The following is a 9,947-nucleotide window of genomic DNA, read 5'->3' as shown; positions in this document are numbered from 1 at the left end:
AATCTCCTCTGACGTGTTGCCAAAGCAGCTTAACTAGCAGTGTCATTTTGGAAAATGTGCTCAAGACTGTCCCTTAACTAGGATGCTGTTCTTGTCTAGAGTTTTAAAAAATGTTCCAAATTTGAATCATATCTGTCACCTGGAATCATGTCAGTACTATTCACCCTATTTTTGCACCACGCCACCCATTCTGGCAACCCAACCTTTGTGGACTGTCCCCCCAAATTGTTGTGAGGACTTGCAAATGGCTGGGCACAAGGGGAAATGATGACAATTGTCATTCCATTGCTTTTATTAAAGTTTTCTTCTCTCACATGATTGACTGTTTAACCAAGAGCCACTTACCCCCTCTTCCTTTTTGGCAGAGACTGTACCCCGTGATAGAGAAATGCCAGAAACTCATTTTCCCAGGTTCTCTTGCAGCTGCAGCACCAGGCATCGGGACCCTCTCCAATGAGCGGTCACTGAGAGCCAACAATAAGTCTGGGTGGGGACAGGCAGGGATCCTGGAAAAGATTTTCTTTCCCAATGAAAAGAGCTCTGTCAGCAGACCCTCTCCTTACTACTTTTTGTTGCGGTGTGTGAGGATGTGATGCCTGGAGCTGTGGCAGCCATTTTACAACCATGAGGTTACAAGCCTAAGGGAGAAAGCTGACATGTTTTCTTCCCCCTGCTAGAATGTAAGCTGAAGGAAGGCAAGGTTCTTTTTTTTTTAATCTGTTTTGTTAATTACTCTATCCCAAGTGTCTGTAGTATTATGTGGCACTCAGAGGTGCTCATAGTTGAATAGATGGATGAATGAATACAGAGGATGGTAGAGATGAAAGATGAGTCCCTAATGACATCATTTAGAAATCACACCAACCACATTACTGCCCCCTTTTTGGGATTCTTGTTATGTGAAATAATAAATGTCCTATTACTTAATCCACTTGTAGTTGGATGTTTTGTTACTGATAAAATTCCTTAATGTGATTTCTTTTCTAGAGTGTTTGATTTCCTTCCCTGGAGTGACTTTCTGTACCAACCCCTGGGTACACTGTGGAATCTCAGGGCTGGCTGGATTGGCACACAAGATCATTTCATTTCAATCCTCTCATTTTATGGATGGGGAAACTGAGGTCAGAAAGAGTACAGCATTTTATAGAGCTCACTCAGACAGTGCTGAAGACTAAACATCTGTCTCTCGATGTGTGGTCCCACTCACTGACTACCATGCCCATGGCCTTCCTGGGGGCCCTGCCATGCCACTGCCATTGATGAAGGGGTGACTGGGGGATCTGTGTTGTACTACAGGGCCCCACATTTCTGGGCCACAGCGGATTGGACCCAGAGTCAGCATCTAGCCCTAGGAACAGCCGATCAGATCTTCTCTCTCTAGGGGCTGTGAGCTAAGAAAAGCCAGTACTTGGAACTGTTAGAGGGGAGATGCTCTGAGAGGCCATATGCCTCTCGATGTGACAGGAAACAGGAGAAAATGAGAAGGAAGAGACCAGGAAAGAAATGTCATTAGGGGAAAAGAGAGGGAAAAGAGGTAGAGCTCCCACAGGCAGCTGCTTCTCCTCTGACATCGTCCAATTTAAATTCATATTCTTTTATAACCCACCTCCCTTTCCTACCCTGGCCAATAAGCAGCTCCATTTTTATCTCCACGAAGAGCTAGAGTGATCTTCTTAGTGCCTGAACCAGACCGTGTCACCCTCTGGCTTAGAAACCCCCAGTGGCTTCCCGGCCTCTTTGGGAAAACAAGCAAACAAGAGTCCAGTTGTATTAGTGATATGTCTTCTCTCGGTTCCTGGAAAACGCCCAGCATGTCCGCGAGACACTTTGCATTTGTCTGTCTCTCTGTCTGGAGCACCAGTACCCCGGATGCTCATGAGCCTCGTCACTTTGCAGCCTGTGGGTCTCAACTCAAATGCCACCTCCTCAGAGAAGCCCACTGTATTAATGACAGTGGCTGCTGTAACAAATTATCACACATTCAGTGGCTTACAACAGCACAGATGACTTCTCTTACCGTTCTGAAGTCCAAAATGGGTCTCACTGGGCAGAAGTCAAGGTTGGCAGGGCTGGTTCCCTCTGGAGGCCCCAGGGGAGATTCCGTTCCCACGTCCTTCCAGCTGCTGGAGGCTGCCCACCCTCCCAGGCTCACGGCCCCTTCCTCCACCCTCAAAGACCACAGCGTAGCATCGTCCGTCTCTCTCTGACTGTGACCCTCCTACCTCCCTCTGACAAGGGCTGATCATACCGGGTCCACCCAGATGATCCAGAGTCATCTCCCCATCTCAAGATCCTTAACTCAATCACATCAGCGAAGTCCCTTTGCAATAGGTTATATATTCATAGGTTCCAGAAGTTAGAAAGAGGACATCTTGGGGCGGGGCATTGCACTCTCCTTGACCATCCAGTATAAAGAGATTCCCTCCCCCAACTTTCCTTGTCTTTATTCGTGCCCTGATCTTGTTTTATTATCCCACTTACATAATTATTAGAGTATGCGCACATTTATCTATCTCTTCATCATCTATATTCCACCATGGGAACGTGAGCTTCAAGAGGCAGGATTCTTTTCTGTTTTGCTGGATGGGTATCCCCAGCGCCTGGAATTGTTCCTGGCACAAAATAGCCACTAGATCAGCATTTATGACGAAAATGGAAAGTAGCTTGAGTGGATCTCTGTTTCTCACAACCCGAAGAACCTAACAGTCCAAACACAGGAGCCCAGCGGGGAGAAGTGGCTTGTTCGCCACTGCCGGGTACAGGCAGGAGACACACACAGAGTCTGCTTCTCCTTAGATGGTTTATTTCTGGGACTAAATCTGAGTCACAGCTGCAGAGAAGGAACGGACTCTGGGCTTGAGGATGGAAGCTCTGGGGAGACTGAGATGCACCTCCCGCCTGGCATTCTGGGGAATTGTCCCCAGGATAGGACTAGAGAGACAGGGTGAGTCCCCTGGTGGGAAAGTGGAGCCCGATGCCAGGAGGCGCAGGGGCAGGGGCTGAAGAGGTTAAGATCCTCCACATGCTTAGGAAGGAATGGGGTCTTCGAAGAGAGTCGGGGTCCCTGTGGGGGGGTGCCAGCCTGCTGGGTCCTGCATGACTCAGGCGTTGGCCTGGATGGTGTTGTCGATCCACTTGGAGAACTGGCAGAGGTCAGTGTAGACGCCGGGTTTGTTGGGCTGGGCACAGGGGTAATCACCCCAGGACACGAGTCCCTGCAATCTGCCATTGCAGATCACAGGCCCCCCGGAATCACCCTGTGGAGGGAGGGGGGAAGAAGGAGACACAAGGGCCCGGAGACACACAGGTGGACAAGGTCCAGGGCGGCAAGAGACAGACACACAGAGAAGACAGAGAGGGGGACGCAGGCAAAAAGAGAGAGAAGGACGGGGAGAGTGTTATTACCATTTGACCCCAAGTCCAACCTTTAGAAACCCCATTCATCCCTCTCTGCCCAACCCCCCAGCCTCTTCTCCCAACTCCCTGCTGTCCAAACATCTCCCTGGGGTCTGCGACCCCTCCTCTCAGCGTCTCGATTCTTTGTCTCTACTCCACCGGGTCTGTCTCCCCGATCCTGTGTCTCTCTGCCCTTCTATTTCTCTCACTCTCCCCTCCAGCCTGTGTATGCCTTATTTCTCCTCCTGGGCTCCTTCCTCCCTTCCTCACTCTTCCCCAACCCATCCTGTACTTATTCCTCCCTTTGCAGAAACACAGCCCTCAGCCCCTGGATGACGCCTTCTCCACCTGGCGCCGTTGATAATTCCTTCTCGCGGGTGCCGTCCCTTGCGCGGTAGGATGTTGAGCACCGCCGGCCTCTACCCACTGGACGCCAGTAACACCCCCTCCAGCCAGTCGTGACATGCATTTCATGTCTCCACGCATTGCCGAAGGCCCCCGCATTGAGAGCTCGTCCCTTGGACTAATTAGCGGTGCCCGTCTTCAATTCCCCATAGCTCCCTAGAACTGCCTCCCCTCAATGATACTCACCACTCTTTACTGTCATTTCTTACTCACGTTTATGCAAATTATGAATAATTACACAGGGTCCTGGCATCATAAGGAAGCCTAAGACTTGCGTTTTTTCCCCGTTAGCAAATACTGTTTCAAGGCAAACTAGCTTAGCTGCCTGGACCTCGAAATTTCAATTTTCTCATGATTTAACTTTTCTCATTATTTTTTGTTTAATACTCCTGAAGAGTTTTTTTGGGGGGGGTGGGGGGAGACTGTTAGTTAACTGCTCTGAGCCTTGGCTGTTTGCCTGTAAAATAAGGCTAATAAAAATGGTTAAATGAGTTGATGCCTGTTAACTACTTAAAAGTGTCCAGTGATTAGTTGCTACTATTATTATTATACTATTAATATTAGTGTTGTTATAGTTGTTATTATTTCTTGCTTGTAGCTTTTAGTGGTCATGCCCAGACCGCAGGCTGCTATGTAAAAGCACCTTAGGTCTGGAAAAACAGGATACTAACCTTGGCTACAGAAAGGCTAAATGGTGAAAATGCTTCAATTTGAATTAGATGTGCCTTATTTTTCTGATAAAAATCCCCTCCCCACCTTCCACCCCTACATCCCGGTGTTTATAGTGTTAGCTAGGGACAGAGAGGAAATTGGGAAAGTGTTAGCTAGGGACAGAGATGAAATTGGGAGACCTGGGAAGTTGCTGCAATTGTCTGGTTTGCAAAATTTGCAAAATTGGCTTTTCACAGCCATTAGCACGGGACTGAGTGCCACTTAAGACCCCAGCTTATCAAACATCAAAACTACTGATGAAAAGTACATCGTGCTATTGCAAAGCTTGTTAATGTACATCCCTCCAGAACCACTCTCTGAAATTACTCCAAGCAGCTTCTTGACCATAGAGTTTTCTGGCTTTTTTTTTTTAAAAACTTTTTATTCCTCCAGCCCTTCTGACAACTTTGTAACCTATCTGCTGTATTAAATATTCTCTTTTTAAAATACCTAGCATGGGTTTCTCTTTTCCTTCTTCAAGATATTTTACTAGCATTTGTTGGAAAACTATTATATTACATATTTTGTTGGAATAAGACACTAACTACCACATCCCTGAAAATTGCCAAAATAAATAGGCAAGACTAGGATGTCTATTTTGTGAAGAGTCCCCTCTTAGATGCAGTGTGTTTATGCAGTGCCCAGCCTGCCCAACCATACAAAACAACCTTGATCTCTCCCTCTAGACCTGTGCCGTCTAATACAGTAGCCACTGTGAAACGTGGCTAGTCCAAATAGAGATTTGCCATCAGTGTAAAACACACACTGGCTTTCAAAGACTCAACAAGAAAAAAAGAAAAGAATGTAAAATATCTCATTCATAATAGTTTTATGTTAATTTATGTTTTGAAATGATTGTATTTGGGGCATATTGGGTTAAATAAACTATACTATTAAAGTTAATTTCACCTGTTTCTCTTTTACTTTTTTAATGTGGCCACCAGAAAATGTAAAATGACATGCAGCTCATGTTATATTTCCACTGGACATCACTGCTGTAGAGTATGAGCTCTGTGTGAACAAGAATCCTAACTGTTTTGGTCATTGCTAGAATCCCAGCCTTTAGCAAAGTTCTAGGCTGCCAAGGCGGCACTCGGTACGTATGTGCTGAATACATGGAGAAGTCTCGAGTCCTCACCTGGCAGGAGTCCCGACCTGCCTCGTCGCCGGCACAGAACATGGTGCGATCTATCTGTCCTGGGTAGGCCTTCTTGCACGTGTCCTGACTTAGCACAGTGATATTCAAGCACTGGAGGACCTTGGGAAAGTTCACTGTCAAACAGGAACACAATGAGAGGCGGAGAAACAAGGGAGGGGCAGAGATGGGTGGGCATGGACAGGAACCAGACCCTCACCTTTGGGGCTGCTGGTCGTCCCCCAGCCAGAAACCATGCAGTTGGTGCCAGCAGGTACGCAACGGGAGGAGACGTTGATGGGCTTGACGTCCTGCGTGACACGGACTCTTTTGTTCAGTTTGATTAGCATGAGGTCATTGGAGTGGGCCGGGTGATGGTAGCCAGGGTGGGGGACGGACTTGAGCCCCCGGAACAACTGCTGCCCAGATTCATAAACGGGTGACAGGGATTGGTGGCCAAGGCGGACTCTGAAACCTCTGAGAAATACGGTGCAGATAAGCACCACCCGATCCCTATCCCCACATCCAATGCCAATCCCAACCCCGCTGTCAATCCCAGCCCCAGTCTTCCTCCACCCTTAACCCCAGGCCCAATGCCAGCCCCAGGTCCATCCAGGCCTCCAACCCCATGCCAACCCCAGCCCAGTCACAGCTCCAAATCTATTCCCGTCCCATCCCCAACCTTAATCCCAACACTAACCTTTCCTCACCCAGAAACCATCAACATATGCATCCCCAACCCCAAATGCAACCATCCCACCCCACTCCAAACTCTAATCCCACCTTCAATTCCACAACTGTTCCCAATCCCAACCCTATCCCAACTCCACCTTATTCCCATCCCAATCCTCACCCACCTTCAATTTTAGAGCTGACGCTAATTGCGTCTCCAGCCCGAACCAATAACATGCGTATGCTCAACCCCAACCTCAACTTTAACCCCAGTCTTAATCCTTTACCGACTCACGAATCATCTCCCACCCCCCACATTCTGCCATTCCCCAACTCCAAATCAGCTACCTCCAACCTCATTCTTAACTCTGACCCCAATCCTATCTCCAATCCCACATCTATTTCCAATCCCAATCGCATCCCTGATCCCATCTCAAGCCCATCTTCACCCCCATCTCACCCCAATTCTAAAATTAAACACCTAATCCCATCTCCATTCCAAGCCATTCAATATATGTATGTTTCTAACCTCAGATCCAAGCCATCCTAACTCCCATCCCCCACCACAACCCTCTGCCCAGTCTAACTTCACCCCACCCACTCTCCTGCCCAAGTCCATCCTCTATCCCATCCCCGACTCTACCTTTCCTGCTCCCTCATCCCCAGCCCACCGCCCCCAGACCCTGGTCTCCATCCCGGCCCCAATCCAGCCCGCGGCGTGGAGCCCCCACTCACTGCTTCCTGCAGTGGGCGGCCGTGAGCAGCCACTGTGGGTGCACCAACACGGCCCCGCAGTAGAGCTGGTTGGGCCCCAGCAGCAGCGCGGCCTGCCACGGCTGGGAATGCTTCCCGCAGTCGGACCCGTTTATGATGCGGCTGCTGCTGTCCTGCCCCCGAGTGTCCTCCTGGGGCCCAGCTCCAAGGTCTCGGTTGCTCGCAGAGTGCCCGGCGGAAGAAGGGTTGTCACAGGAAACATCATTTGCAAGAACAGGCTCTGGGGGTCAGGAAATGGGTGGGCGGGGATAAGGGGCGGGGCTTGTAGTCAGGGGTGGGGCTTAGACTCAAGAGGCGGGACCAGCTGTCCCAGACCTGGGAAGGGAGCTTATAATGGGGGCCGGGCCAGGACTTTAGGGGCGGGGCCAGGGCCACAGAGGCGGAGCCCAGAGTATAAGAGTGGAACCGCGGAAGAGTGAAAGAGGCTTAGACTCAAGGACAGAACCCAGGTTTGGGTTGGGTGACCGAACTCTGACTGGACCTCACAGATGGCTGGGATTGGCTAGAGCTAAGTGAGTGGGACCAGAGGAGGGTAAAATTGGGTACGGAATTCCTGGACAACCGCAGGGGCAAAGCCGGGATTGTGAGGGTGGGTTCTGGGACTTCTATGGAGACGAGCGCTTTAGGGAAGAACTTGGTCTCAAGAAGCGGGGCCAGGCATCAGTGAATAGGGTCAGGACTGGAGACAGCAGAGTCCAAGATGGGGGAGGGGTTTGGAATCGACTTGGCAGGGCCAAGGCCAGGGTCACAAGTGGGTCAGTCTATCCTATAAAGAACCCTGATTTTGGAAGGGGGGAGGGGGCTGGGCTCTAGGAGCTGCCCTCAGCAAGGGGGTGGAGCCTGGCCCAAAGGGGCGGGGCATGGAGACGGGGCCTGATGGGGGTGGGGTGGGTAAGGGCTGACTAGATAAAGTCTGGTCTGGGGGCGTGGTTGAGGAAAGGGGGTGGAGTCAGAGCTCATGGGCAGAGCTAGGGATGGGGGGCAGTAAGAGAAAAAGGTCTCAGCTTGGTGGGCTGCGTGGAGGGGGAGAGCATGGCAGGATTGCTGAATTCTCAGACGCAAATGTGCCTCCTGAATCCTGCCAATACCCCCCACAGACCTACAAACAGACGCAGATGCCCCATTCCTTCATGAGTCATCAGTCCCCGTGCCGTGTCCATTCACTGGTTCATATTCTTGCTGATGATGCAGAGAAGCGAAGCCCTGGCGCCGCCGTCATTCACGAACACGCTCCAAGGAACACGCACGCAGCTCCCATCACAGCCGAGCACGCACGCAGCTCCGCAGACAGGCACGCGTTGCCTCCAGCTAATGGTGCAGCTTTTTCTAGCCATATACGCACGCTACGCTCCAGGCACAGACAATTTGGGGAAGGCTTGCAGGATCTCACGCACCCATCCACAGTGTCTCAGTGACATGCACAGGTGCCCTGTACGCATAGATGCAGACTACCACACACTTCTGCACACAGACGCGTTGACATGGTGACAAGGTCCCGCTCAGAGGACGTTTGCACGCCGGTCCCCTACATGGCACAGTGCAAGTCATCCAGCATCCAGCTTCACACAGCCACCATCTCAGAGAGACAGCCACTTCTGCCACTCAATCCCTCCAGACAGGGACAGGAACCCCAGACACGCGGCTGTGCCGTCACACGTCCGGTAGCATCCGCTCAGCCTCGCACGAACACACAGTCACCGGGTCACCCTTCCATAGAGCCACGAACAGTTACACGGTCACGAATACAGATACCCAGAATGCTGCACCCAGCCACAATCATGCAAGCACAGTCACACGTTTTCATGGTGACACCACTTTTGTCGTACGCGATCCCCTGACACAGGAACGGGAACCCGGATACCTGCAGCCACATGCAAAGCCGAGCAGCCGTACATAGAGTAAGCATTCCCAGCGTGCATTCACCCACACAGCTGTAGAGCCACACGCGACCTGCAGTGCACACACACCCAGCCGCCCAGTCACACACACAGCCTCAAAGGGCCAGTTCCACCTGCCACCCGAAGTCGCCTGATATGGGAAAATGTAACCCCCCACCGCAAACACAAACAGTGGCAGTCACACGGCCACACGCAATGGCGCAACCACAAATACAGGCACAGTCTCACATCCTCCCAGCCCTGGGATCATGCTCGGTCTTACACAGCCCCCCCAGGGGACAGGCACTCCAGTGCCACATAGACAGTCACCGGCAGTCGCCCCCCACAGGGGTTCTGTTTACCTGTGACCCCCAGAAGCAGGGCTGTGGTCAGAGCACCCAGCATCCACATCCTGGCAGGTCCTGCTGTAGCCATGGCTGCTGTACCTGGTGGGGGCGTGTCAGAGAGTGCGGAGACCCAGACAATTCTGGGAGCTCTTAACCCACTTCTTCCTCCCCTACTTCATTTCCAGGGGCAGAGGGGAAGCGCGAGGATACTGCCCCACCATCAGCGCCGAGTTGAGACCCAGGCACTACAGAGTTGGGAGAAGACTCTAGCAGCCTCCAGTCGGGCACAGGAGGGAGGACAGAGAGAGAGAGATGGAACGCCAGACCGCAGACACCTCCCGGAACCGCCTGCTGAGTGCTGAGCCTCCCCGCACCCCAGGCCTCACCTGCCTCTTCCCCAGGTAGGGGGTGGGGGACCTGCTCTCAGCTCAGCCGAGGACTTCTCAGGCCTGTGCCTTCCTGCCGCCGCCGCCGCCGCCTCGGCTCTGGGCACCCGGCCTGGGTTATAACCGCCCACTGGTCCCTGGGGCGCATTCCCGGGTAGTGAGGCGCCCAGTCCGGCCTTAGCAATCACTCCTCCGGCTCCCCTCACCTCCGCCCTGGAGCACCCGGTCCCGAATGCCACTCCCG

General features: G+C 51.9%; 1 protein-coding gene across 1 annotated transcript; it reads right to left on the bottom strand.

Annotated features, from left to right (window-relative positions):
• Positions 1 to 3,101: 3,101 nt before the first annotated feature.
• KLK5 (kallikrein-related peptidase 5) lies at positions 3,102 to 9,405 on the bottom strand. Its single transcript, XM_012643118.1, has 5 exons — positions 9,333 to 9,405; positions 7,055 to 7,313; positions 5,868 to 6,124; positions 5,651 to 5,784; positions 3,102 to 3,257 (listed from the first exon to the last, which is right to left on the bottom strand). Exons 1-5 carry the CDS (start codon positions 9,403 to 9,405, stop codon positions 3,102 to 3,104), a joined length of 879 nt encoding a protein of 292 aa, XP_012498572.1.
• Between the last annotated feature and the right edge of the window lie 542 nt (positions 9,406 to 9,947).

The sequence above is a fragment of the Propithecus coquereli genome, unplaced genomic scaffold (assembly GCF_000956105.1).
Source record: "Propithecus coquereli isolate 6110/MARCELLA unplaced genomic scaffold, Pcoq_1.0 Scaffold193, whole genome shotgun sequence".
Taxonomy (NCBI): domain Eukaryota; kingdom Metazoa; phylum Chordata; class Mammalia; order Primates; family Indriidae; genus Propithecus; species Propithecus coquereli.
The sequence above is the reverse complement of the archived record's forward strand: the minus strand, read 5'-3'. Positions and strand labels throughout refer to the sequence as shown.

Bases quoted from the DNA above. Each gene is read 5' to 3' on its own strand.
- KLK5 (XM_012643118.1), bottom strand. From the start codon at position 9,405: ATGGCTACAGCAGGACCTGCCAGGATGTGGATGCTGGGTGCTCTGACC. The intron at 5,785-5,867 runs GTGAGGGTCTGG...CCTGTTTGACAG, and splicing joins GACGACCAGCAGCCCCAAAG to TGAACTTTCCCAAGGTCCTC. The intron at 3,258-5,650 runs GTGAGGACTCGA...CTCCCTCCACAG, and splicing joins CAGGTCGGGACTCCTGCCAG to GGTGATTCCGGGGGGCCTGT.